Source organism: Oncorhynchus nerka, linkage group LG24 (assembly GCF_034236695.1).
Source record: "Oncorhynchus nerka isolate Pitt River linkage group LG24, Oner_Uvic_2.0, whole genome shotgun sequence".
Taxonomy (NCBI): Eukaryota; Metazoa; Chordata; class Actinopteri; order Salmoniformes; family Salmonidae; genus Oncorhynchus; species Oncorhynchus nerka.
Genome location: NC_088419.1, coordinates 68,860,035 through 68,886,277, shown reverse-complemented (window position 1 = coordinate 68,886,277; position 26,243 = coordinate 68,860,035). Strand labels below are relative to the sequence as shown.

At 45.0% G+C, this 26,243-nt stretch overlaps 1 protein-coding gene across 1 annotated transcript in view; it reads right to left on the bottom strand.

Annotated features, from left to right (window-relative positions):
- The window catches only part of LOC115122978 (disabled homolog 1-like), a 119,710-nt gene that overhangs the window by 34,185 nt on the left and 59,282 nt on the right, over positions 1-26,243 (bottom strand). Inside the window, exons 3-9 of the mRNA XM_065009090.1 lie at positions 19,717-19,856; positions 17,747-17,845; positions 16,053-16,184; positions 7,448-7,567; positions 7,278-7,316; positions 6,909-6,971; positions 5,102-5,155 (exon numbers count right to left, since the gene is read on the bottom strand). Coding sequence (XP_064865162.1) covers positions 5,102-5,155; positions 6,909-6,971; positions 7,278-7,316; positions 7,448-7,567; positions 16,053-16,184; positions 17,747-17,845; positions 19,717-19,856 — 647 coding nt within the window. The remainder of the gene's footprint in view (positions 1-5,101; positions 5,156-6,908; positions 6,972-7,277; positions 7,317-7,447; positions 7,568-16,052; positions 16,185-17,746; positions 17,846-19,716; positions 19,857-26,243) is intronic.

Sequence of the window (26,243 nt, the reverse complement as noted above, 5' to 3'; positions counted from 1 at the left end):
ATGACCCTCCTCTCTCTTCCTCTCACTCTTTCCATCTCTCTCTACCCCCCACCACCCTCCCCCTCTCTTCCTCTCACTCTTTCCATCTCTCTCTACCCCCCACCACCCTCCCCTCTCTTCCTTCAGTCTTTAGATACTGTCGTTTTACATTCATTAGTAGCAGCAGAGGTTATAAAAATAACATTTCTTAAATAAAGAACTTTCAGTGAGTGTGCATTTTCTCATCTATCATTTGTATTGCCCTTATAACCCTGTCAGGCTGCACCAAGAAGTTTATGAAGACTAGAGTTGAGCAGGTCAGTCCAGGGCGGCAGGGTAGCCTAGTGGTTTAGAGCGTTGGACTAGTAACCGAAAGGTTGCAAGTTCAAATCCCCGAACTGACAAGGTACAAATCTGTCGTTCTGCCCCTGAACAGGCAGTTAACACACTGTTCCTAGGCCGTCATTGAAAATAAGAATTTGTTCTTAACTGACTTGCCTAGTAAAATAAAGGTACAATTTAAAAATATATATATATCAGTGAGTGGCTCTCCACTGGCTGCTGTTTTTATTGAGGATGTTGTTGTTGTTGGTGATGATGATGTTGTCAGTGGTGATGATGATGTTGTTGTTGGTGATGAAGATGTTGTCAGTGGTGATGATGATGTTGTTGATGATGTTGTTGGTGATGATAATAATGATGATGTGGTTGTTGATGATGACAATGATTTTGTTTGGGTGATGATGATGAAGATGATGTTGGTTATGATGATGTTGTTTGTGATGATGTTGATGTTGGTGATGATGATGTTGTCAGTGGTGATGATGATGTTATTGTTGGTGATGATATTGTTGTTGGTGATGATGTTGTTGTTGGTGATGATGTTGTTGTTGGTAATGTTGTTGTTGATGGTAATGTTGTTGTTGATAATGTTGTTGTTGGTGATGATGATGTTGTTGATGGTGATAATGTTGTTGTTGGTGATGGTGTTGTTGGTGATGATGATGTTGATGATGATGTTGTTGGTGATGATGATATTGGGGATGATGATGATGGTGTTGTTGGTGGTGATGATGATGATGATGTTGGTGGTGGTGATGATGTTGGATGATAATGATGTTGTTGGTGATGTTGACGATGATGATGTTGGTGGTGATGATGTTGGATGATAATGATGTTGTTGGTGATGATGTTGGTGATGATGTTGTTGTTGGTGATGAAGATACGGTAGTGATGATGTCATTGGTGATGTTGTTATTGATGATGATGTTGGTGATGATGTTGTTGTTGGTGATGATGATAAGGTAGTGATGATGTCATTGGTGATGATGATGTTGGTGATGTTGTTGTTGATGGTTAATATAATGGCGTTGTTGTTGGTGATGATTATGATGTTGATGATGTTGGTGGTGATGATGTTGTTGGGGTTAATAATGATGTTGTTGTTGGTGATGATGATAAGGTAGTGATGATGTCATTGGTGATGATGATGTTGTTGGTGATGTTGTTGTTGATGGTTAATATAATGGTGTTGTTGTTGGTGGTGATGATGTTGTTGGTGATGATAATGCTGTTGTTGGTGATGATGTTGATGATGATGTCGTTGGTGATGATGATGTGTTTGGTAATGTTGTTGTTGGTGATGGTTAATCTAATGGCGTTGTTGTTGGTGATGATGTTGTTGGTGGTGTTGATGTTGGTGTTTATAATGTTGTTGGTGATGATGATGTTGTTGTTGGTGATGAAGATACGGTAGTGATGATGTCATTGGTGATGTTGTTATTGATGATGATGTTGGTGATGATGTTGTTGTTGGTGATGATGATAAGGTAGTGATGATGTCATTGGTGATGATGATGTTGGTGATGTTGTTGTTGATGGTTAATATAATGGCGTTGTTGTTGGTGATGATTATGATGTTGATGATGTTGGTGGTGATGATGTTGTTGGGGTTAATAATGATGTTGTTGTTGGTGATGATGATGATAAGGTAGTGATGATGTCATTGGTGATGATGATGTTGTTGGTGATGTTGTTGTTGATGGTTAATATAATGGTGTTGTTGTTGGTGGTGATGATGTTGTTGGTGATGATAATGCTGTTGTTGGTGATGATGTTGATGATGATGTCGTTGGTGATGATGATGTGTTTGGTAATGTTGTTGTTGGTGATGGTTAATCTAATGGCGTTGTTGTTGGTGATGATGTTGTTGGTGGTGTTGATGTTGGTGTTTATAATGTTGTTGGTGATGATGAAGTTGTTGTTGGTGATGTTGTTGGTGAAGATGTTGTTGTTGGTGAAGATGTTGTTGTTGGTGAAGATGTTGGTGATGATGTTGTTGTTGGTGATGATGATGTTGGTGATGATGTTGCTGTTGGTAATTAAGATGATGATGTTGTCGGTGATGATGATGTTGTTGGTGATGATGATAAGGTAGTGATGATGTTGTTGGTGATGTTGTTGGTGATGATGATGATGTGTGTGATGATGATGATGGTGGTGGTGATGATGTATGTGGTGTTGGTGATGATGCTGTTGGTGATGATGTTGTTGGTGGTGATAATGATGTTGGTGATGATGGTGATGTTGTTGGTGAGGATGGTGTTGTTGATCATGATGATGTTGGTGATGATGATGTTGATGATGTTATTGGTGACGATGTTGTTGTTGGTGATGATGATGTTGGTGATGATGGTGATGAGTATGTTGTTGTTGGTTATGGTGATGATGTTTTTTGATGATGATGGTTATGAGTATGTTGTTGTTGGTGATGATGTTTTTTGATGATGATGGTTATGAGTATGTTGTTGTTGGTGATGATGTTTTGTTGATGATGATGGTTATGAGTATGTTGATGATGATGATGTTGGTGATGAATGTTGGTGATGTTGGTGATGATGTTGATGTTGGTGATGATTTTGAGGATGTTGTTGTTGGTGACGATGGATGTTGTTGTTGTTGGTGATAATGATGTTGTATTTGATGATGATGATGATGTTGTTGTTGGTGATGATGTTGCTGATGATGATGTTGTTGGTGACGATGGATGTTGTTGTCGATGTTGTTGTTGGTGGTGATGTTGTATTTGATGATGATGATGTTGTTGTTGGTGATGATGTTGGATGATGATGTTGTTGGTGATGATGTTGTTGGTGATGATGATGGATGTTGGGGGTGATGATAATGTTGGTGGTGATGATGATGTTTATGGATGTTGGTGATGATGATGTTATTGGTGATGATGGTGATGATGTTGATGTTGGCGATGATGATAGTGTTGGTGATGATGTTGATGTTGGCGATGATGATTTTGTTGTTGGTGATGTTGTTGGTGATGATGATGTTGTTGTTGGTGATGATGTTGTTGGTGGTGATGATGTTGGTGGTGGTGATGGATGATGTTGTTGTTGATGATGTTTTGTTGATGATGTTGTTTTTGTTGATTATGTTGTTGGTGATGATGTTGTTGATAATGGTGTGCTTGTTGATGATGGATGATGTTGGTGATGATGTTATTGTTGGTGATGATGATGACCATTCAGCCACATGGATGGAGGGTAGGATAGAAACACAGACATGATGTATCATACACTCAAACAAATACAGACATATGGAGACAGGGTAGTCACTTTACCCCTATCTACATGTACACATTACCTCAACTAACATGTAGCCCCTCACATTGACTCGGTACCCCCTTTATATAGCCACGCATGCATGCACACACTCCTCATTACACAGATTCCTGCCTCTTCTATCCATCTCAGTCTCTCTCTCTGCCCATCCCTTTCTCCTCATCACTGCGACAACCACCTTTCAATTATTGGTCTCTGAGGAAACAGTAATTAGCATGGGCATGGTTTTGCATACGATTAATGCAGCCCCCTTAATTAACACCCACCTCCCTGAGCTCCTGTCTCACTGAACACAGACACACACATGGATGCACACATGCACACGCACACTAGCCTACTTGTCCTTCATTGGCAGATGACAATTGGCTGACCTCTGTTGAATCAACAGACTGTGTAAACTCACACAGGGTCAAGGACTCAGGAGATTGAAGTCGTACTTGTCTGTTTTATGTGTGTGTGTGTGTGTGTGTGTGTTATTGGTTTATTATTGGTTAATAGCATTGAGAGACAGAAGGCGACAGACTAAATAATCGTGACGCATATGGTTTAGACAGAGGTTTCAGACCCTACTGACCATAGCACCGTATTATAACACCAGACACACACAGGTATGTATCAAACACAAAGCCAATAGGTGTCGGTGTTGTGGGGTGGTTAAGGAGAGCAGTAGGGCTGTGGGATCTCACTGGTAAATACCATAAGCCTCAAAAGCAACACAAGACAAAACCGACAGCCATAACCCACACCGTCTGATTACGACAGTGCACAGTGTGTGTGTGTGTGACAGTGCACAGTGTGTGTGTGTGTGTGTGTGTGTGTGTGTGTGTGTGTTCTGCAGTGTGAGCTAGGAGAGACCTGTGGGAGTATAGGAGGAAGGTGGCAGATTGAGAAATTTCTACACAGACAGTGAGGCTCACACCCTAGTTTTAGAATGTTTTTTTTAGACAGGTGTCAGAGATGGAGTAGTTGTAACAGGTGTAGAATAGCTACTATAGTGGTTCTGAAGATGGAGTTATTAGCTAATGAAACAGAGATGTTTAACTACCATGTTCAATAAGATCATAAAGGACATGGAGAGTTACGTTGCACCCTGACCACGATCAAGGTCAACTGGGATGACACTCACACACACACAAAGGCGTGCACATACACACACTCTCTCTTACCAATATCTTTCGTTCTAGTATTGTCAGATCATGTATGTTTGTTCACCAGCAGACCACAGCCAGCCATGCATCACCACGACACCACACTGCATGCAATGCGCACACACACACACACACACACACACACACACACACACACACACTACACTGCATGCAACCAGCGCCTAGCACAGAGCAAACCCCACCCAAACCCACTCCTATCCACATACACAGTGACTCCGACCAGCACCACCACAAAGCCACACCACAGAGTATCCACAGGACACACCATAGCACCAAGGGGGACACAAAAGGGGGACAGGCACACACAGCTGGACTCACTGGGTGTCTCTTGGGGACGTCATATACCCCCTCCTTCTGTTGGCTGGTCGGAACCTGGACAACCAACCAATCACCACAAAGCCCACCAACCACACGTTAGCTTTTGTTACCATGACAACCTTCATTTTTAATGTACCAGAAAGTACCAATTGTAGTAAATACCAAAGCAATACAAGACTATAAAATAAATCCTTACAGCCAAATATATAGAGACTAAAGCCTGGACATTATTGTCCCTTATAGCTTGCATCTGAGGGTGTGTGTGCGCGTGTGTGTGCGCATGTGTGTACGTGCATTCGTGCGAGAGAGAGAGAGAGAGAATGAGTGATGTAATCTGCATTCAAATATATGAGTTGAGGCTTCATTTAGAGTATCAGTCTGATATGTATGAACAGCTCTCTCTCTCTCCCAGCTAAGTCCCCCACTTCTCCCTCTCCAATAAAGTGGATCAATGTAGTCTTACCACAGAGAGAGACATGTAATAAACTGGTCTGTCTGTCTGTGGCTTTGTCTCAAATGACACCACATTCATCATGTAGTGCACTACTCTTGGCCACTACTCTTGGCAACTACTCTGTGGACTTTTGAGACAGACAGACAGATTGATACAGGAAATGTCTCTATATGTTTTATTTGCGTTTTGTTCTATTGACTGATGATTGATTGTCCCTGAAGTGTAAGACTATCAAACTAATCCACCTGACTGATCTGCTGTGGAAACGTTAATGGAAACGTGAATAAAAAGGTGATGGGACAAAAACGTCTGTCTGTCATAACAGTCTGACTACCACAGATAACTACCACCGCCTGAATACTCTCTCCATCTCTCCTCCCTCCATCTCTCCTCCGTCTTTCCTAATCCCTCGCTCTCCTCTTCTCGTTCTCCTGTTTATTTCCTCTCTCATCCTTCTTCATCTCTCCATCTCTCTGGTTGTTTATTTCCAGAGGCAGACATCTTTATTCATCTGTTGGTTCCTCTGTTGCACGATTCTAACACGTCTTCTTGTGTGTGTGTGTGTGTGTGTTAGAGCATGCCCTATTTTCATTCTATTATTTTGAAAGATCAAGCAAGGGCCTGGTGATTAATCTCTCTTTCCCACTCCCTCCTTCATCTCCTCAGAAAAAGAGGGAGGAAGGGGAAGGAGGAGGGGTCTGCCTTACTCATGCATGTGTGTTAATTGTTCTCTCAGGTTTCAGTGGTGTGTCTGTCAATAGTGAAGCTGTAGGTGAGGGGTCGTAATTTGATTGCACCCAAATTGGCCATTTAAATGTATACGATTAATATAATATTTAATAAATATAGTACCTAACATCCGATTCTAACAATGAGTTAAACATGAGGAATCTAAAGAAATGGTCAAAAGCCACTCACAGATATCCCACGGCAATTCCACCACAACAACGAATATATAGTATCAGTTCTCTGTCTTACAAGTAGTATGGAGCTACTCAATGTAGCTAGATTTTTTGGGGGCCCAAATTGGATGATAGGTACTATATGTATTGAATATTATATCAATCCTATACATTTAAAGGGACAATTTGGGTGCAATCAAATTACCTTAATTTCTCAGAGATCTAATTAAATTTCAACAAAAGAACATTGCTGGAATGCCAATGGTATCTTTTTCTAACTACGAAAAAACAATTTCAGAACAATCTGAGATGGCTTGTTGAAATGGCTAGTTGAAATGACATGGAATGACCCTGAGGGTATTCTCAAATCATCTCTATCCCATTGGAACCCTGCTCCTATCACTCACACAACTCCACTAATCCGATCCAAGCAGAGAGGAGAGGCTTGTACCTGATAAATGCTCTCTTCTGATTGGTCACGGATGGGCTCGTGTCCCGCCTCAAACACAATGTACTACAACACAGGCAGCAGGGAGAGGAGAGGAGGAATAAAGAGAAAAATAGGAAATAGGAATTGAAGAAAAAGGACAGGCTGAGAATATGGTGCAAAGATGTGATTGGTCAGACAGAATCATCTGTAAGTCTCGCCCGCAAGCAATCCCAGAAAACTTCACACACACCTCCATTCATCTGAAAATAATCCTGGGACTCCCCACAGACACAGATAAACAGGCAAGGAGATTGAAAGAAGCATTAAAAAGAAACATACTGATTGGATAGACAGCATAGAGAAGCATTCTGATTAGTGTTTAGAAGTTACCTGGTAGACAGGATCCTCCAAATCTTCCTCCAGAATAGTCTGAAGACATAGGGATGGATGGAGAGGGGGAGAAAGGAGAGAGGGAAGAAGATCAGTGCAGTTGACGATAGAGGCAGCAGCACCAACAATAATCAGATAGTAAACATTGTGTGTATTTTGTGTGTGTGTACCTGGTACACAGCCTGTTCACACTGTTTGTCCTTCTGGGCTTTCTTCTCCATCTCCTCTCTCTGTTTGATCTGATAGATGAGCTGGAACAGGTCTCGAAGGTCCAGGATCACTGGCTCTGCCTGAGAGGGGGAGAGGAAGTAGAACACTTATATACAGTCGGAAGTTTACATACACTTAGGTTGGAGTCATTGAAACTCCATACATTTCTTGTTAACAAACTATAGTTTTGGGATGTTGGTTAGGACATCTACTTTGTGCATGAAACAAGTAATTTTTCCAACAATTGTATACAGACAGATTATTTCACTTACAATTCACTGTATCACAATTCCAATGGGTCAGAAGTTTACATACACTAAGTTGACTGTGCCATTAAACAGCTTGGACAATTCTAGAAAATGATGTCATGGCTTTAGAAGCTTCTGATAGGCTAATTTACATAATTTGAGTCATTTGGAGGTGTACCTGTGGGTGTATTTCAAGGCCTACCTTCAACCTCAGTGCCTCTTTGCTTGACATCATGGGAAAATCAAAAGAAATCAGCCAAGAGCTCAGATTTTCTTTTTAGACCTACACAAGTCTGGTTCATAATTAGGAGCAATTTCCAAACACCTGAAGGTACCATGTTCATCTGTACAAACAATCATACCGCTCAGGAAGGAGACGCGTTCTGTTTCCTAGAGATTAAAGTACTTCGGTGCGAAAAGTGCAAATCAATCCCAGAACAACAGAAAAGGACCTTGTGAAGATGCTGGAGGAAACAGGCACAAAAGTATCTATATCTACAGTAAAACGAGTCCTATATCGACATAATCTGAAAGGCCGCTCAGAAAGGAAGAAGCCACTGCTCCAAAACCGCCATAAAAAAGCCAGACTACAGTTTGCAACTGCACATGGGGACAAAGATCATACTTTATGGAGAAATGTCCTCTGGTCTGATGAAACAAAAATATAACTGTTTGGCCATAATGACCATTGTTATGTTTGGAGGAAAAGGGGGGAGGCTTGCAAGCCGAAGAACACAATCCCAACTGTGAAGCACGGGGGTGGCAGACATCATGTTGTGCGGGTGCTTTGCTGCAGGAGGGACTGGTGCACTTCACAAAATAGATGGCATCATATGAGGGAGGACAATTATGTGGATATATCAGTCAGGAAGTTAATGCTTGGTCGTAAAATGGGTCTTCCAAATGGACAATGACCCCAAGCATATTTCCAAAGTTGTGGCAAAATGGCTTCAGGACGACAAAGTCAAGGTATTGGAGTGGCCATCACAAACCGTGACCTCAATTCTGCAGAAAATGTGTGGGCAGAACTGGAAAAGCGTGTGCGAGCAAGGAGGCCTACAAACCTGACAGTTACACCAGCTCTGTCAGGAGGAATGGGCCAAAATTCATCCAACTTATTTTTTAAGCTTGTGGAAGGCTACCCAAAATGTTTGACCCAAGTTAAACAATTTAAAGGCATTTCCCATTCACAAGCAGATTTAATTTTGTTGGTGAAGTGTTTGTCCAATGACAAAATTCACAGATAGATCTGAGAAATGACTGCTTTCTGTCGAGGTAATATAGTCAATATGCCATCCCAGGGTTGGCAAGGGGGTGGAGCAAGGAAGCCAGAAAATTGGGAGGAGACACAATGCCTGATTTGAAGGTAACGGAAAAAGTGAGATGGAGGCAAAGAGTATTTAGAGGCCAGGTTGGGAAAATGAGAAAAAAGTATATTTACATATAAAGTCTTGGAAGAACTTAATACCTTTCCTTGTCCAGTTAGAGAAAGCATTATATATTAGAGAAGTGTGGGGAAAAAGTGATTATTATCAATAGGACCCATAGTAGATGCAGCTGAGAATTTAAAATGTCTTCAAAACTGGTACCAAATCTTAAGTGTAGACAGCACTAGAGGATTGCGAGTATGGCGAGAGGGGATTGTTGGGAGAGAAGAGCAGAGTAAAGCAGGAAGATAATAAGAAATATAGGAATGTGCCTCTATGTGGCACAATGGGGTATCTGGAGCATGCAACCAGAGTAGAAATTTCTGAAAGTTGGCTGCCCAGAAATAGTATCAAAAGTTGGGTTGTGCCAGCCCTCCACTAAATATGAACCTCTAAAGTAAATATCTACTGACTCTGGGTACCTTTCCTCCCCAGATAAATGTGGTAACAGCCTGACTGATTGACTTTTAAAAAAACACTTTGGAAAAAACAATGGGGTAGGTTGAAATAGATAAAGGAATTTGGGTAAACTGTTCATTTTTACAGCATTAATCCTTCCATTAAGTGATAGTGGTAAGCTACCCCATCTCTGAAAATCAGTTTTCATTTGTGCAAGGGGAGCAAAGTTTGCAGAAAAAAGAGCATGTAATGAACGATTTACGTTCAACTCCAAGGTATTTGAAACCAGAGCGGCTAACCTGAAGTGGCAAGTCTGTCTGCTGGAGCTGTAGCGCTCAAAAGGGCAAGTCTGTCTGCTGGAGCTGTAGCGCTCAAAAGGGCAAGTCTGTCTGCTGGAGCTGTAGCGCTCAAAAGGGCAAGTCTGTCTGCTGGAGCTGTAGCGCTCAAAAGGGCAAGTCTGTCTGCTGGAGCTGTAGCGCTCAAAAGGGCAAGTCTGTCTGCTGGAGCTGTAGCGCTCAAAAGGGCAAGTCTGTCTGCTGGAGCTGTAGCGCTCAAAGGGCAAGTCTGTCTGCTGGAGCTGTAGCGCTCAAAAGGGCAAGTCTGTCTGCTGGAGCTGTAGCGCTCAAAAGGGCAAGTCTGTCTGCTGGAGCTGTAGCGCTCAAAGGGCAAGTCTGTCTGCTGGAGCTGTAGCGCTCAAAAGGGCAAGTCTGTCTGCTGGAGCTGTAGCGCTCAAAGGGCAAGTCTGTCTGCTGGAGCTGTAGCGCTCAAAAGGGCAAGTCTGTCTGCTGGAGCTGTAGCGCTCAAAAGGGCAAGTCTGTCTGCTGGAGCTGTAGCGCTCAAAAGGGCAAGTCTGTCTGCTGGAGCTGTAGCGCTCAAAAGGGCAAGTCTGTCTGCTGGAGCTGTAGCGCTCAAAGGGCAAGTCTGTCTGCTGGAGCTGTAGCGCTCAAAGGGCAAGCCTGTCTGCTGGAGCTGTAGCGCTCAAAAGGGCAAGCCTGTCTGCTGGAGCTGTAGCGCTCAAAAGGGCAAGTCTGTCTGCTGGAGCTGTAGCGCTCAAAAGGGCAAGTCTGTCTGCTGGAGCTGTAGCGCTCAAAAGGGCAAGCCTGTCTGCTGGAGCTGTAGCGCTCAAAAGGGCAAGTCTGTCTGCTGGAGCTGTAGCGCTCAAAAGGGCAAGTCTGTCTGCTGGAGCTGTAGCGCTCAAAAGGGCAAGTCTGTCTGCTGGAGCTGTAGCGCTCAAAAGGGCAAGCCTGTCTGCTGGGAGCAAGACATCCTGGTCCGTGACTGGGCTGGTTTTCTTCTTGTAGTCCGTGATTGACTGTAGACCCTGCCACATGCCTCTTGTGTCTGAGCCATTGAATTGAGATTCCACTTTGTCTCTGTACTGACGCTTAGCTTGTTTAATAGCCTTGCGGAGGGAATAGCTGCATTGTTTATATTCGGACATGTTACCAGACACCTTGCCCTGATTAAAAGCAGTGGTTCGCGCTTTCAGTTTCACGCGAATGCTGCCATCAATCCAAATTTGATTTGATTTGATTTGATTTGAGCTGTAGCGCTCAAAAGGGCAAGCCTGTCTGCTGGAGCTGTAGCGCTCAAAAGGGCAAGTCTGTCTGCTGGAGCTGTAGCGCTCAAAAGGGCAAGTCTGTCTGCTGGAGCTGTAGCGCTCAAAAGGGCAAGTCTGTCTGCTGGAGCTGTAGCGCTCAAAAGGGCAAGTCTGTCTGCTGGAGCTGTAGCGCTCAAAGGGCAAGTCTGTCTGCTGGAGCTGTAGCGCTCAAAAGGGCAAGTCTGTCTGCTGGAGCTGTAGCGCTCAAAAGGGCAAGTCTGTCTGCTGGAGCTGTAGCGCTCAAAAGGGCAAGCCTGTCTGCTGGAGCTGTAGCGCTCAAAAGGGCAAGTCTGTCTGCTGGAGCTGTAGCGCTCAAAAGGGCAAGTCTGTCTGCTGGAGCTGTAGCGCTCAAAAGGGCAAGTCTGTCTGCTGGAGCTGTAGCGCTCAAAAGGGCAAGTCTGTCTGCTGGAGCTGTAGCGCTCAAAAGGGCAAGTCTGTCTGCTGGAGCTGTAGCGCTCAAAAGGGCAAGTCTGTCTGCTGGAGCTGTAGCGCTCAAAAGGGCAAGTCTGTCTGCTGGAGCTGTAGCGCTCAAAAGGGCAAGTCTGTCTGCTGGAGCTGTAGCGCTCAAAAGGGCAAGCCTGTCTGCTGGATTGATTGGGAAGCACTCACTTTTCTGGAGATTCAGCTTGTAACCGGAGAAGGTGACAAAGTTCTCCAGAATAAAAAGGATAGAAGGTAAACAGGTTACAGGGTTATTTACATAGAGTAACAAATAATCTACATATAATGATAACCTCTGTTCAACTCCTTTACACATTGGAAAGAGGAGGATGCCCGTAAAGCTACTGAAAGGGGCTCAATTTGCGACAGATAATGAAGGGGACAGTGGGCAGCCTTGGTGTGTCCCACATTCCAGGACAAAATAATCAGAACGGGTGTCATTGGTACAGACACTGGCCTGGGGAGATGTATACAAGAGACGGATCCATGAGCTAAATTTGTCCCCAAATCCAAATTTTTTAAGAACAGCAAATAGGTTCTCCCACTCAATTCTGTCGAATACCTTCTCTGCGTCTAGGGAGATTACCACCTCAGGGAAGTTGGAGAATTGTTTACAATAAATCATGTTAAACAGCGTCACAAATGTAAAAAAATGAATATCTGTCCTTTATAAAGCCGGTTTGTTCCTGTGATATGAATCCTGGTAAGACTACTTCCAGACACCTCGCTATCACCTTCACCAGCACCTTTACATCCACATTAAGGAGACTTAGGGGCCTAAATGAAGAACAGGAAGTGGGGTCTTTCCCCTTCTTAAGGAGAAGTGCTATTGAAGCCTGTGTTAGGTGTTAAATATACAATATAAAATATAAAAAGAAAACCTTCCTATCCTAACGCGGAGAGGCTCCATAGCCCCAGTCGTGAAATACACTTGAAAAGGTATTCACAAAACGGTAAAGAAGGTCAACAGAAAACCAAAATACAAAAACGAAAGAGGCCGAGTGTCTGTACACATACGAATGTATGTGCGTATAAAGTGGTGAAAAGTCCTTCAGTAAGTATCTAGACAAAAATAAAGAAAAAACAACAGAGGAAAGCTCTGCAAAAGCCTGGAATTGTAGCCATGCATTAGTCATCTAGCCAAATAGAAAGCCTGGAATTGAAGCCATGCATTAGTCATCTAACCAAATAAAAAGCCTGGAATTGTAGCCATGCATTAGTCATCTAACCAAATAAAAAGCCTGGAATTGTAGCCATGCATTAGTCATCTAACCAAATAAAAAGCCTGGAATTGTAGCCATGCATTAGTCATCTAACCAAATAAAAAGCCTGGAATTGAAGCCATGCATTAGTCATCTAGCCAAATAAAAAGCCTGGAATTGAAGCCATGCATTAGTCATCTAGCCAAATAAAAAGCCTGGAATTGAAGCCATGCATTAGTCATCTAGCCAAATAAAAAGCCTGGAATTGTAGCCATGCATTAGTCATCTAGCCAAATAAAAAGCCTGGAATTGTAGCCATGCATTAGTCATCTAGCCAAATAAAAAGCCTGGAATTGTAGCCATGCATTAGTCATCTAACCAAATACAAAGCCTGGAATTGAAGCCATGCATTAGTCATCTAACCAAATAAAAAGCCTGGAATTGAAGCCATGCATTAATAAAAAGCCTGGAATTGTAGCCATGCATTAGTCATCTAGCCAAATAAAAAGCCTGGAATTGTAGCCATGCATTAGTCATCTAACCAAATAAAAAGCCTGGAATTGTAGCCATGCATTAGTCATCTAGCCAAATAAAAAGCCTGGAATTGTAGCCATGCATTAGTCATCTAACCAAATAAAAAGCCTGGAATTGTAGCCATGCATTAGTCATGTAACCAAATAAAAAGCCTGGAATTGTAGCCATGCATTAGTCATCTAACCAAATAAAAAGCCTGGAATTGTAGCCATGCATTAGTCATCTAGCCAAATAAAAAGCCTGGAATTGTAGCCATGCATTAGTCATCTAGCCAAATAAAAAGCCTGGAATTGTTGCCATGCATTAGTCATCTAACCAAATAAAAAGCATGGAATTGTAGCCATGCATTAGTCATCTAGCCAAATAAAAAGCCTGGAATTGTAGCCATGCATTAGTCATCTAACCAAATAAAAAGCCTGGAATTGTAGCCATGCATTAGTCATCTAACCAAATAAAAAGCCTGGAATTGTAGCCATGCATTAGTCATCTAGACAAATAAAAAGCCTGGAATTGAAGCCATGCATTAGTCATCTAGCCAAATAGAAAGCCTGGAATTGAAGCCATGCATTAGTCATCTAGCCAAATAAAAAGCCTGGAATTGAAGCCATGCATTAGTCATCTAGCCAAATAGAAAGCCTGGAATTGTAGCCATGCATTAGTCATCTAGCCAAATAAAAAGCCTGGAATTGTAGCCATGCATTAGTCATCTAGCCAAATAGAAAGCCTGGAATTGTAGCCATGCATTAGTCATCTAGCCAAATAAAAAGCCTGGAATTGAAGCCATGCATTAGTCATCTAGCCAAATAAAAAGGACCCCCCAAATGTGTAGCTTAAATGACAACCATACAAGACAGTATCAGTCATTTTTAATGGCAACAGGGAGAAAAAGAAATGCCCTTCTGTAAAAAATACCTTCAACTTAGAGGCTAGACTATGCATGCTACCTGGCAAAAGAGTAGGTCATAGATCCAAGATACGGCTCATAAGTGACTGTCGAACCAATGCTGGGTGTCCTCGTGGGAGTCGAACTGTAGCTTCCCCCCGGCATGTTCAATGTGCAGACGAGCAGGGAAGCAGAGTGAGAAATTAACTTTCTTCGCATGAAGTTTGCGTTTCACATCGAATAACTTAGCTTTAATGTCACCAAGAAAAGAGCTGAGGTCAGGAAAGATGAACACCTTGCGTCTGCAGAAGTGTAGCTGGTCTCTGCCCTGCCTCTGGAGGATGTGCTCCTTGTCACCGTAGTAGTGAAAATGGATGATAAACACTCTAGGCTTGGAGTTGTCGTCTCCACCCGCTGGGGAGGGGCCAATGCAGTGGACTCTATCCAGCTTCGGGGTGATTGAACGATAGCTGGACGAGTTCCCTCCTTCACGTTTCTCTGCTATACCAACAACACGAAGATTGCAACGGCAAGAACGGGATTCCAAGTCCTCTGTCTTGTCGATCAGCTTTTATTTTTCGGAGCTCAGATGGGCGACCGTTTTCTCAAGTTACTATGCGGTCACTGTAGTCACACAGGTCATGTTCAAAGCCGTCAATTCTGTGGCCTTGTTCATCCGCAGTGGCTCGGACACCATCTAGGATGGCAGAGAAGGGGGCCAGAGCAGCATCAATGGCAGTGTTGAGCTGAGTGGCAATGGTAGCTGTAATTTCCGAGACCAGAACCGTACGGAGGTTCTGAAGATCTGTGGGGAGTGTGACCGCATGAGGCTCTGGAACAGTTGGACTGGAGTCGGCGACATTACCATTCACGTTTGCCATCGCGGTTGAAACGTTACAGGTCTTCTGCTCCTCTGGTCATGTGACATTTGAATCAAAAAGGTAACTTACGAACTCATCAATCAAATGATATTTAAGAAAGTGGAATGCAAAGTACAAATTTGGCAAAATGAGCTAATGTGTAGGAGCCTCGTCCACAAGCTTCTTCTCCATCCACATGCTGAACCAGAACTCCTTGTGTTTATATTTTTCTTCAGTATACATCAAAAGCATTCTGCATGATCTGGTTGATGTTCAGTTTTGATATTTTCCAAGCATGGTAAGGAGTACGGAAGTAGCTCATCCGTGTCCAATCTGTCAGGATGGTGGCACAGTGGGCCACAACTTGAACCCCGGCAACGCTGCTTGCAGCCTTAATTCTTGTTGTTGTAAACAGGGGCAGTGGCGTTTTAAAAGGGCAATGACATACTTTGTAATAGGAACCCAAAAGAAATCACGTCATTTTAAAAAGAACATTTCCTTAACGTTAATGATCCCAATTTCATTTAAATGTTTTAATGTTTAAACCCCTAGTCCATATAACCAGTGAAGAAAACCCAAAGACCAAAACTACTGCAGTTCATTATTTCACGCATACCATTCCATCCAGGCAGATTCTGTCGACACGCAGAACCTGCCCACAGGAATTTAAGACACAGACAACAACAAAATAGTGAGAATATAGACTATCGCTATTCTCTATGCACACACACACACACACACACACACACACACACACACACACACACACACACACACACACACACACACACACACACACACACACACACGCCACAGCAGCAGGGCAGACAGTGCTCTGCATGTGTCTATCTGTTGAGAGCTGATTCAAGGGTCATTATCTAAATGTCAACAGGACAATGTTCCCCGTGGCTAGCAGAGGGCAATAGGGATCATGGACATACACACACATTCACAAATTGTGTGGTACTCACTGACTGAGCGGTCTTGATAGCTACGAAGCGATGGTTTCCCTCCTTCCCACAGACGTAGCCAAAGGCTCGGTGGTCCGTGATGTCTTTAGCGATGTACGAGATCTCATGGACAGCATGGTGGTGCTGGAGGACCTGAGACAGACAGAAACACAAAGTTATCACAGACAGAACCATTGATCTAGAGATGAATAGATGAGAGGATGATCTGGCAGTAGTTCTGTTCAGAGCTCAGGCAGCCCTCAGCAGGAAGTGGCCAGACGGAGGGATACAGTCCCACTACTCCCTGTGAGCCTCCGTGTTGTGTCTCTGTGCCAGGCAGGAGGGGGGGGGGGGGATTAGACCTCTTCCACACACACACACACACACACACACACACACACACACACACACACACACACACACGCACCCTCCCGCATGCTACATTTAACAGTCTTTAGTTCCCCTACTCCCTCCAGTTTAGCCAGAGTGGTTTGTGCCAGGGAGGGATGGCTGTGCCCATGGCAGATGGCATTGGTTGTCCCAGTGAACCAGAGCTGGGACTGTGCGTCTGTGCGCGTGCTGCGTGTGCGTGCATGTGTGACAGTGTATGTATGTGACAATGAGAGTCGCGTCACTGCAGGCAGTCGAGTCGATCACTACATTTTCTCCCTGGATGTGACACTACAGACAGAGGCAATCTCAGAAAATAGCATGGAGCCCAAATCTGTGCATCTGTCAACCCCACACAGTGCTCTGACAGAGCTGACAGTACTACAGAGCACACAGCAGTAGCTACAGTGGTACGAGAGGAGACAGCAACTCTGTGTGACTGATGTGTCCTATATTGATTAACTAGGCTGATGATTATCATTTCTCCCATTGACTGACCTGACAATAATAAGAGCACCCCCCCCCAGCAGGAGAGGCCCTGTGATCCCATGCAAGTACGCATGAAAGCACACACACACACATCCCATGCCTGTAGATTGGACTGGAACCCAGATGTCTTGTACTAAGCTGGGGCTGGAGAGGGGATGACATACACACACTTTTTATTTTTCTGTTAAAGGCCTCGCCCTCTCTCCACCCCTCCTGGGTGTTCCATTCATCCGTGACAGAAAGAGAGAACACGAGCGTCCGTCCTCTGTGGGGACGGAGGAGAGATTGTTCCTTCGCGCCTCTCTTCAATCTCAGACAGCTCCTCCCTCCATGACCTTCCCTCCTCCATGAGAGGTCATCCATCCATCCATCCATTCATCCAACCACCAATCCAGCTCATCTATCCATAGGGAGGGAGGAAGGAAGGGATGGGGATGTAAGCAATATGGTTGCAGTGTGGGATGTTGAAAGGCAAGGCCACACACACAAACACCTCTAGTGGCAGCCTGGCACATAAGAGGCACCACAAACAAAGCCCCCAGTAACCAGACACAAAGATACACACAGAGGAAGACAGACTGCGACGCTATTCTCTGCCAATCAGACGATAAAGCAGGTCTGTATTCTGATCTACTGAGGTAGTTTCAATTAGGTCCCCCTGATTTCCCCTGGGACTCCTTAGAGCAGCCTCATTAACAGGTCCCCCTGGAGCAATATCTTACACACACACACACACACACACACACACACACACACACACACACACACACACACACACACACACACACACACACACACACACACACACACACACACACACACACACTGAAACTTACCCCAGACTTCTCATCGAAGATCTTGATCCCTCCAAAGGAGACAGTTAGAAACACCTTCTGTTTGTGGTCTCCTTTCGACCGCCCTGCCGCTGCTATACCCTACAGAACAGACACAAAGAGACAGGATATAGAAACACCTTCTGTTTGTGGTCTCCTTTCGACCGCCCTGCCGCTGCTATACCCTACAGAACAGACACAAAGAGACAGGATATAGAAACACCTTCTGTTTGTGGTCTCCTTTAGACCGCCCTGCTGCTGCTATACCCTACAGAACAGACACAAAGAGACAGGATATAGAAACACCTTCTGTTTGTGGTCTCCTTTCGACCGCCCTGCCGCTGCTATACCCTACAGAACAGACACAAAGAGACAGGATATAGAAACACCTTCTGTTTGTGGTCTCCTTTCGACCGCCCTGCTGCTGCTATACCCTACAGAACAGACACAAAGAGACAGGATATAGAAACACCTTCTGTTTGTGGTCTCCTTTCGACCGCCCTGCCGCTGCTATACCCTACAGAACAGACACAAAGAGACAGGATATAGAAACACCTTCTGTTTGTGGTCTCCTTTCGACCGCCCTGCCGCTGCTATACCCTACAGAACAGACACAAAGAGACAGGATATAGAAACACCTTCTGTTTGTGGTCTCCTTTCGACCGCCCTGCTGCTGCTATACCCTACAGAACAGACACAAAGAGACAGGATATAGAAACACCTTCTGTTTGTGGTCTCCTTTCGACCGCCCTGCCGCTGCTATACCCTACAGAACAGACACAAAGAGACAGGATATAGAAACACCTTCTGTTTGTGGTCTCCTTTCGACCGCCCTGCCGCTGCTATACCCTACAGAACAGACACAAAGAGACAGGATATAGAAACACCTTCTGTTTGTGGTCTCCTTTAGACCGCCCTGCTGCTGCTATACCCTACAGAACAGACACAAAGAGACAGGATATAGAAACACCTTCTGTTTGTGGTCTCCTTTCGACCGCCCTGCCGCTGCTATACCCTACAGAACAGACACAAAGAGACAGGATATAGAAACACCTTCTGTTTGTGGTCTCCTTTCGACCGCCCTGCTGCTGCTATACCCTACAGAACAGACACAAAGAGACAGGATATAGAAACACCTTCTGTTTGTGGTCTCCTTTCGACCGCCCTGCCGCTGCTATACCCTACAGAACAGACACAAAGAGACAGGATATAGAAACACCTTCTGTTTGTGGTCTCCTTTCGACCGCCCTGCCGCTGCTATACCCTACAGAACAGACACAAAGAGACAGGATATAGAAACACCTTCTGTTTGTGGTCTCCTTTAGACCGCCCTGCTGCTGCTATACCCTACAGAACAGACACAAAGAGACAGGATATAGAAACACCTTCTGTTTGTGGTCTCCTTTCGACCACCCTGCCGCTGCTATACCCTACAGAATACACACACGACAGGGTTATAGACACATATACACACATTACTGACTTTAGATGGAGAACAGCAGGGAAGTACTTCCGGCGCCGAGAGAGATGGCCGCCTCACTTCGCGTTCCATATTACTGCATGGTCGGAACTAGAAGAACAAGCATTTCGCTACACTCACATTAACATCTGCTAACCATGTGTATGTGACAAATAAGATTTGAGTTGGAAGAGGACAGATTGGTAGTGACTATGTGTGTGTGTGTGTGTGTGTGTGTGTGTGTGGATGGATTTTCTGTCTGGATGAGCAAATTGGGAAACAGGTTGATCAATGGACCATCTACCTCCACTCTTTACCCCTGTCCTCATCCTCATTCGCCCATCAACCCTTGCCTCTGTCTCCTTTCTCAGCACCTCTCTCATTTTTCACCCCATCCTGCCCTTGCACATGTAATGGAGATAGGAGCCAAAATCCTCCTCCTCACTGCTTCTCTCGCCCATCTTCATCCTCCCCTTCCCCCTCATTCCCTAGCCTCAGGGTCAAACACAGTCACCTTGAGCTTCATCATGGAGTCCTGACAGAGTTTGTCTCCGCGTGCAGCGGTGACCTCGTCCAGACCGATAAGTTTAGCCTTGTAGCGAACGCCATCCCCCTTAAACCGCCTGATCAACCCGGCCTCGCTCCGATCCTGCCCTGAGAGACAGAGACACACAGGGTCAGTACAGTACACACACATTACCATACACGCACCTCTCATTATGATCCAGCTGGAAAGAGAGTATTAGTACACAGTCAAGAACAAGAAAGCCACACAGTATTCTGCTGTCATTTGATTGGCAAATGGCTTCAGTATTCCTCTCATTCTCAAACAACAGACACAAACGCACTGCTAGGTCCCCAATTCAACCTCTCTTTCTCCCATTCTCTCCCTCTTTCTCCCCATTCTCTCTCTTCCTCCCCATTCTCACTCTTCCTCCCCATTCTATTGAATGATGGCATGACATTTTGTTCTTATCTCCGCTCTCTGTGTTTCCCCTCTCTCCACATGCTCTTTATTATCTCTGTGTGTGTATTGAATGTGTGTGTGTGTGTGTGTGTTGTCCTTGCTCCTTTCTCTATGTTATCTTCTGTGTTGAGTGGAGTACTCCTCTCAGACAATAGAGAGGGAGAGAGGAGGAGAGTGAGAGAGAGAGAAAGATCCTCAGGGCATGAGTGTTTAGACTGATCTCTCTTTCAGCTGACTCTGGACCTTTACCCTGTTCCATCACCCTGAGATTAGAAGCACCACCCACATACGACAGGCAGGCAGGAAGCATTGGGACCAGGTGTTTAGGGGTTAAGTGTCTTGCTGAAGAGAACAACTGCAGTAAGTACTGAGGTACTGATGACAGAAACCCTACAGTTGCTCTGTAACCTCTAAGCTACCTGACACCCATAGCCGTATTTAATCCTGCTTTCTTCAGCCACTATGACTGGCTGTCACTTACAGACCAACAGAACATACAGTGCCGTGAAAAAGTCTTTGCCCTTTTTCTCATTTTCTCTACTTTTGCATTTTGTTTTATTACTGACTGTTATCAAATCTTCAACCAAAATCTAATATTAAATAAAGGGGACCTGATTGGACAAATAACACAATTTAATAGTTATTTCATAAATAAAGTTATGCAACACCAAATATCGCCGTGTGAAAAAGTAATTGCGCAAAACACCCAATAACTGGTTGTGCCACCTTTAGCTGCAATGACTCTAACCAAACACTTCCTGTAGTTGTTGATCAGTCTCTCCCGTCGCTGTGGAGGAATTTTGGCCCACTCTTCCATTCAGAACTGCTGTAACTCAGCGACATTTGTGGGTTTTCAAGCATGAACTGCTTCGTTTCAAGTCCTGCCACGACATCTCAATTGAGATTAGGTCTGGACATTGACTAAAACATTCCAAAACATCAAATGTGTTGCTTTTTAGTAATTTTCATGTAGACTTGAATGTGTGTTTTGGAACATTGTCTTGCTGCATGAACCAGCTGCGCTTCAGCTTCAGCTCACAGACGGATGGCCTGACATTCTCCTGTAGAATTCTCTGATACAGAGCAGAATTCATGGTTCCTTCTATTAAGGCAAGTCGTCCAGGTCCTGAGGCAGCAAAGCATCCCCAAACCATCACACCACCAACCCCACCATACTTGACAGGTTGGCATGAGGTTCTGACTGTGGAATGCAGTGATTGGTTTTCACCAGGCATAATGGGACCCATGTAGTCCAAAAAGTTATAATTTTGAATCATCTGTCCATAGGACATTCTTCCAAGAGTGTTGATGATCATGCAGCTGCTTCCAGGTGCTTTTTTGGCATTATTCCTGCTGAAAACCAAGCACTGCATTCCACAGTCAGAACCTCAGGTTCCCTTTATCTAATATTAGGTTTTGGTTGAAGATCTGATCATATTCAGTATCAGGGGTGGCAGGTAGCCTAGTGGTTAGAGCGTTGGTGTAATGCTTGTCGTCTGGGGAAGGAGAGGAGGACCAAGGTGCAGCGTGGTAAGTGTTCATATTATTTAATGAAATATGCAACACTAGACAAAACAACAAACACGACAAATAAACAGTCCTGAAAGGTGTTACAACAACACTAAACAGGAAACAACCACCCACAAAACACAATGGAAAACAGGCTACCTAAATATGGTTCTCAATCAGGGACAACGATTGACAGCTGCCTCTGATTGAGAACCATACCAGGGCCAAACACAGAAATAGAAAATCATAGACAAACTAACATAGACAACCCACCCAACCCACGCCCTGACCATACTAAAACAAAAGACAAAACAAAGGAACTAGGGTCAGAACGTGACAGTTGGACTAGTAACCGAAAGGTTGCAAGATCGAATCCCGAGCTGACAAGGTCAAAATCTGTCGTTCTGCCCCTGAACAACCCACGCTTCCTACGCTGTCATTGAAAATAAGAATGTGTTCTTAACTGACCTGCCTAGTAAAATAAATCAGAAATATGCGAAAATCAGACAAATATTTCTCGGCACTGTATAGGCGTGCTCACACACACACACACACACACACACACACACACCTTCCATTAGAATGTCTCTCCGGCATGTGAGCGACATGAAATGCCAAGAGAGGTAGACAGAGAGAGTGTGAGAGAACGGGAGAGGTAGACAGAGAGAGTGTGAGAGAACGGGAGAGGTAGACAGAGAGAGTGTGAGAGAACGGGAGAGGTAGACAGAGAGAGTGTGAGAGAACGGGAGAGTTAGACAGAGAGAGTGTGAGAGAACGGGAGAGGTAGACAGAGAGAGTGTGAGAGAACGGGAGAGGTAGACAGAGAGAGTGTGAGAGAACGGGAGAGGTAGACAGAGAGAGTGTGAGAGAACGGGAGAGGTAGACAGAGAGAGTGTGAGAGAACGGGAGAGGTAGACAGAGAGAGTGTGAGAGAACGGGAGAGGTAGACAGAGACAGCGTGAGAGAACGGGAGAGGTAGACAGAGAGAGCGTGAGAGAACGGGAGAGGTAGACAGAGAGAGTGTGAGAGAACGGGAGAGGTAGACAGAGAGAGTGTGAGAGAACGGGAGAGGTAGATGTGTATAGCTCTAGGGTTAGTTTTCTTGCTGAGTGGTTTATATTATTACCATGCTCCATCACAGCCTTTCCTGTCACAGCTGAATTAACCCAGTTAGAGTGTGTGTGAGTGTGTGTGTGCGTGCATGTGTGGTGTAATTAAATGTCTGCTGAGGCTGTGACCTGCTGTGCCTAACACACCTAATGAAAGAATCCTCCATTACATCTGTCACACAGAGAGAGAGGGGGGGTGAGAGAGATAGAAAGATGGAGAAAGAGAGCGGGATGAGGAAGAGGGTGAGAGAGAGTTAGAGATGAGAGAGAGAGATAAGTATTGGAGAAGAGAGAGAAAGGACATGAAAAGAACAACCCAACCCAAGACGACAAAGATGTCTAATATGAATAGGAAAAATGAGACTGCCTAGGCTTCACAGTAACTCAGCAGGCTGACAGTGTTGTTTAAACCCAATCAGTTACACTACTGTAGCTATTGTTAAAGTCAAGCTACTCTCTTATGAATGATCCCCAGTGCTATAGCTCAGACCCTTACTGGGGAAAGGATAACAATTACATCAAATACAAGTGTTTTTGTCAGGATTGTGGGAACTCATTTTGGGTGATTCAATCATCTCTCTTGCACTGGAATCTACCAACACACACACACACTGGACTGTACAAATCTATTTCCGTACACATCTACTAAATAACATCTACTTCCGGGTTGGAGCGAGCAGTCGCATCCGCACTTCGGTCCGCAGGTAGTATAACTTTTCATTACATTTCATTACATTTCATTATAGTACAACGGTTTGATTTGTCTAATCTTAGCAATTTCTTCTTAGCTAGCTACATAGCCGTCTTTGTATCAAAGATAATTGCGTAATTATCGTATTTCGTCGTCCTAACGTAGTCTACACTGCTATCTGCCCAGCAGCTAGCCAGCTAGCTAACGTCCACCGTCTACCGAATAGCAGCACTGTAGAAACTATTACCCTCAACTGAACGACTTGATTAGTGTAGTGTTAGCTAGCTACATAGTTGTCTTTGCTGTCTTCGTATCCAAGATAATTGTGTAGTTTAGAGTGTGTAGTTTTAGAGTGATTATCTTAATTTTAGCCAGCTATTTGTCGTCCTTAACGTAGGAGACACTGCTAGCTAGCCAACAGCTAGCCAACGTCTACCGAATAGAACTCAACAACCCGGTCGCATTCCGCCTCGCTCCACAGGTAGTATCACATTTTCATTTCATTTCATTACAGTACAACGGTTTGATTTGTTTGATCGTAGCTAGCTACATAGCTAGCTACATAGCCGTCTCTGTATCAAAGATAATTGTGTAGTCTAGAGCGATTTTCTAGGTTACCTAGCCAGCTATTGTCGTTCTTTTAACGCAACGTAACGTAATCAACACTGCTAGCTAGCCAGCTAGCCCCCGAATCAACAACGCAGCCACTGCCAGCTAGCCTACAAAGTCAACAACGCAGCCACTGCCAGCTAGCCTACTTCAGCAGTACTGTATCATTTTTAATCATTTTAGTCAATAAGATTCTTGCTACGTAAGCTCAACTTTCTGAACATTCGAGACGTGTAGTCCACTTGTCATTCCAATCTCCTTTGCATTAGCGTAGCCTCTTCTGTAGCCTGTCAACTATGTGTCTGTCTATCCCTGTTCTCTCCTCTCTGCACAGACCATACAAACGCTCCACACCGCGTGGCCGCGCCACCCTAATCTGGTGGTCCCAGCGCGCACGACCCACGTGGAGTTCCAGGTCTCCGGTAGCCTCTGGAACTGCCGATCTGCGGCCAACAAGGCAGAGTTCATCTCAGCCTATGCCTCCCTCCAGTCCCTCGACTTCTTGGCACTGACGGAAACATGGATCACCACAGATAACACTGCTACTCCTACTGCTCTCTCTTCGTCCGCCCACGTGTTCTCGCACACCCCGAGAGCTTCTGGTCAGCGGGGTGGTGGCACCGGGATCCTCATCTCTCCCAAGTGGTCATTCTCTCTTTCTCCCCTTACCCATCTGTCTATCGCCTCCTTTGAATTCCATGCTGTCACAGTTACCTTCCCTTTCAAGCTTAACATCCTTATCATTTATCGCCCTCCAGGTTCCCTCGGAGAGTTCATCAATGAGCTTGATGCCTTGATAAGCTCCTTTCCTGAGGACGGCTCACCTCTCACAGTTCTGGGCGACTTTAACCTCCCCACGTCTACCTTTGACTCATTCCTCTCTGCCTCCTTCTTTCCACTCCTCTCCTCTTTTGACCTCTGCCTCTCACCTTCCCCCCCTACTCACAAGGCAGGCAATACGCTCGACCTCATCTTTACTAGATGCTGTTCTTCCACTAACCTCATTGCAACTCCCCTCCAAGTCTCCGACCACTACCTTGTATCCTTTTCCCTCTCGCTCTCATCCAACACTTCCCACACTGCCCCTACTCGGATGGTATCGCGCCGTCCCAACCTTCGCTCTCTCTCCCCGCTACTCTCTCCTCTTCCATCCTATCATCTCTTCCCTCTGCTCAAACCTTCTCCAACCTATCTCCTGATTCTGCCTCCTCAACCCTCCTCTCCTCCCTTTCTGCATCCTTTGACTCTCTATGTCCCCTATCCTCCAGGCCGGCTCGGTCCTCCCCTCCCGCTCCGTGGCTCGACGACTCATTGCGAGCTCACAGAACAGGGCTCCGGGCAGCCCGAGCGGAAATGGAGGAAAACTCGCCTCCCTGCGGACCTGGCATCCTTTCACTCCCTCCTCTCTACATTTTCCTCTTCTGTCTCTGCTGCTAAAGCCACTTTCTACCACTCTAAATTCCAAGCATCTGCCTCTAACCCTAGGAAGCTCTTTGCCACCTTCTCCTCCCTCCTGAATCCTCCTCCCCCTCCCCCTCCTCCCTCTCTGCAGATGACTTCGTCAACCATTTTGAAAAGAAGGTCGACGACATCCGATCCTCGTTTGCTAAGTCAAACGACACCGCTGGTTCTGCTCACACTGCCCTACCCTGTGCTCTGACCTCTTTCTCCCCTCTCTCTCCAGATGAAATCTCACGTCTTGTGACGGCCGGCCGCCCAACAACCTGCCCGCTTGACCCTATCCCCTCCTCTCTTCTCCAGACCATTTCCGGAGACCTTCTCCCTTACCTCACCTCGCTCATCAACTCATCCCTGACCGCTGGCTACGTCCCTTCCGTCTTCAAGAGAGCGAGAGTTGCACCCCTTCTGAAAAAACCTACACTCGATCCCTCCGATGTCAACAACTACAGACCAGTATCCCTTCTTTCTTTTCTCTCCAAAACTCTTGAACATGCCGTCCTTGGCCAGCTCTCCCGCTATCTCTCTCAGAATGACCTTCTTGATCCAAATCAGTCAGGTTTCAAGACTAGTCATTCAACTGAGACTGCTCTTCTCTGTATCACGGAGGCGCTCCGCACTGCTAAAGCTAACTCTCCTCTGCTCTCATCCTTCTAGACCTATCGGCTGCCTTCGATACTGTGAACCATCAGATCCTC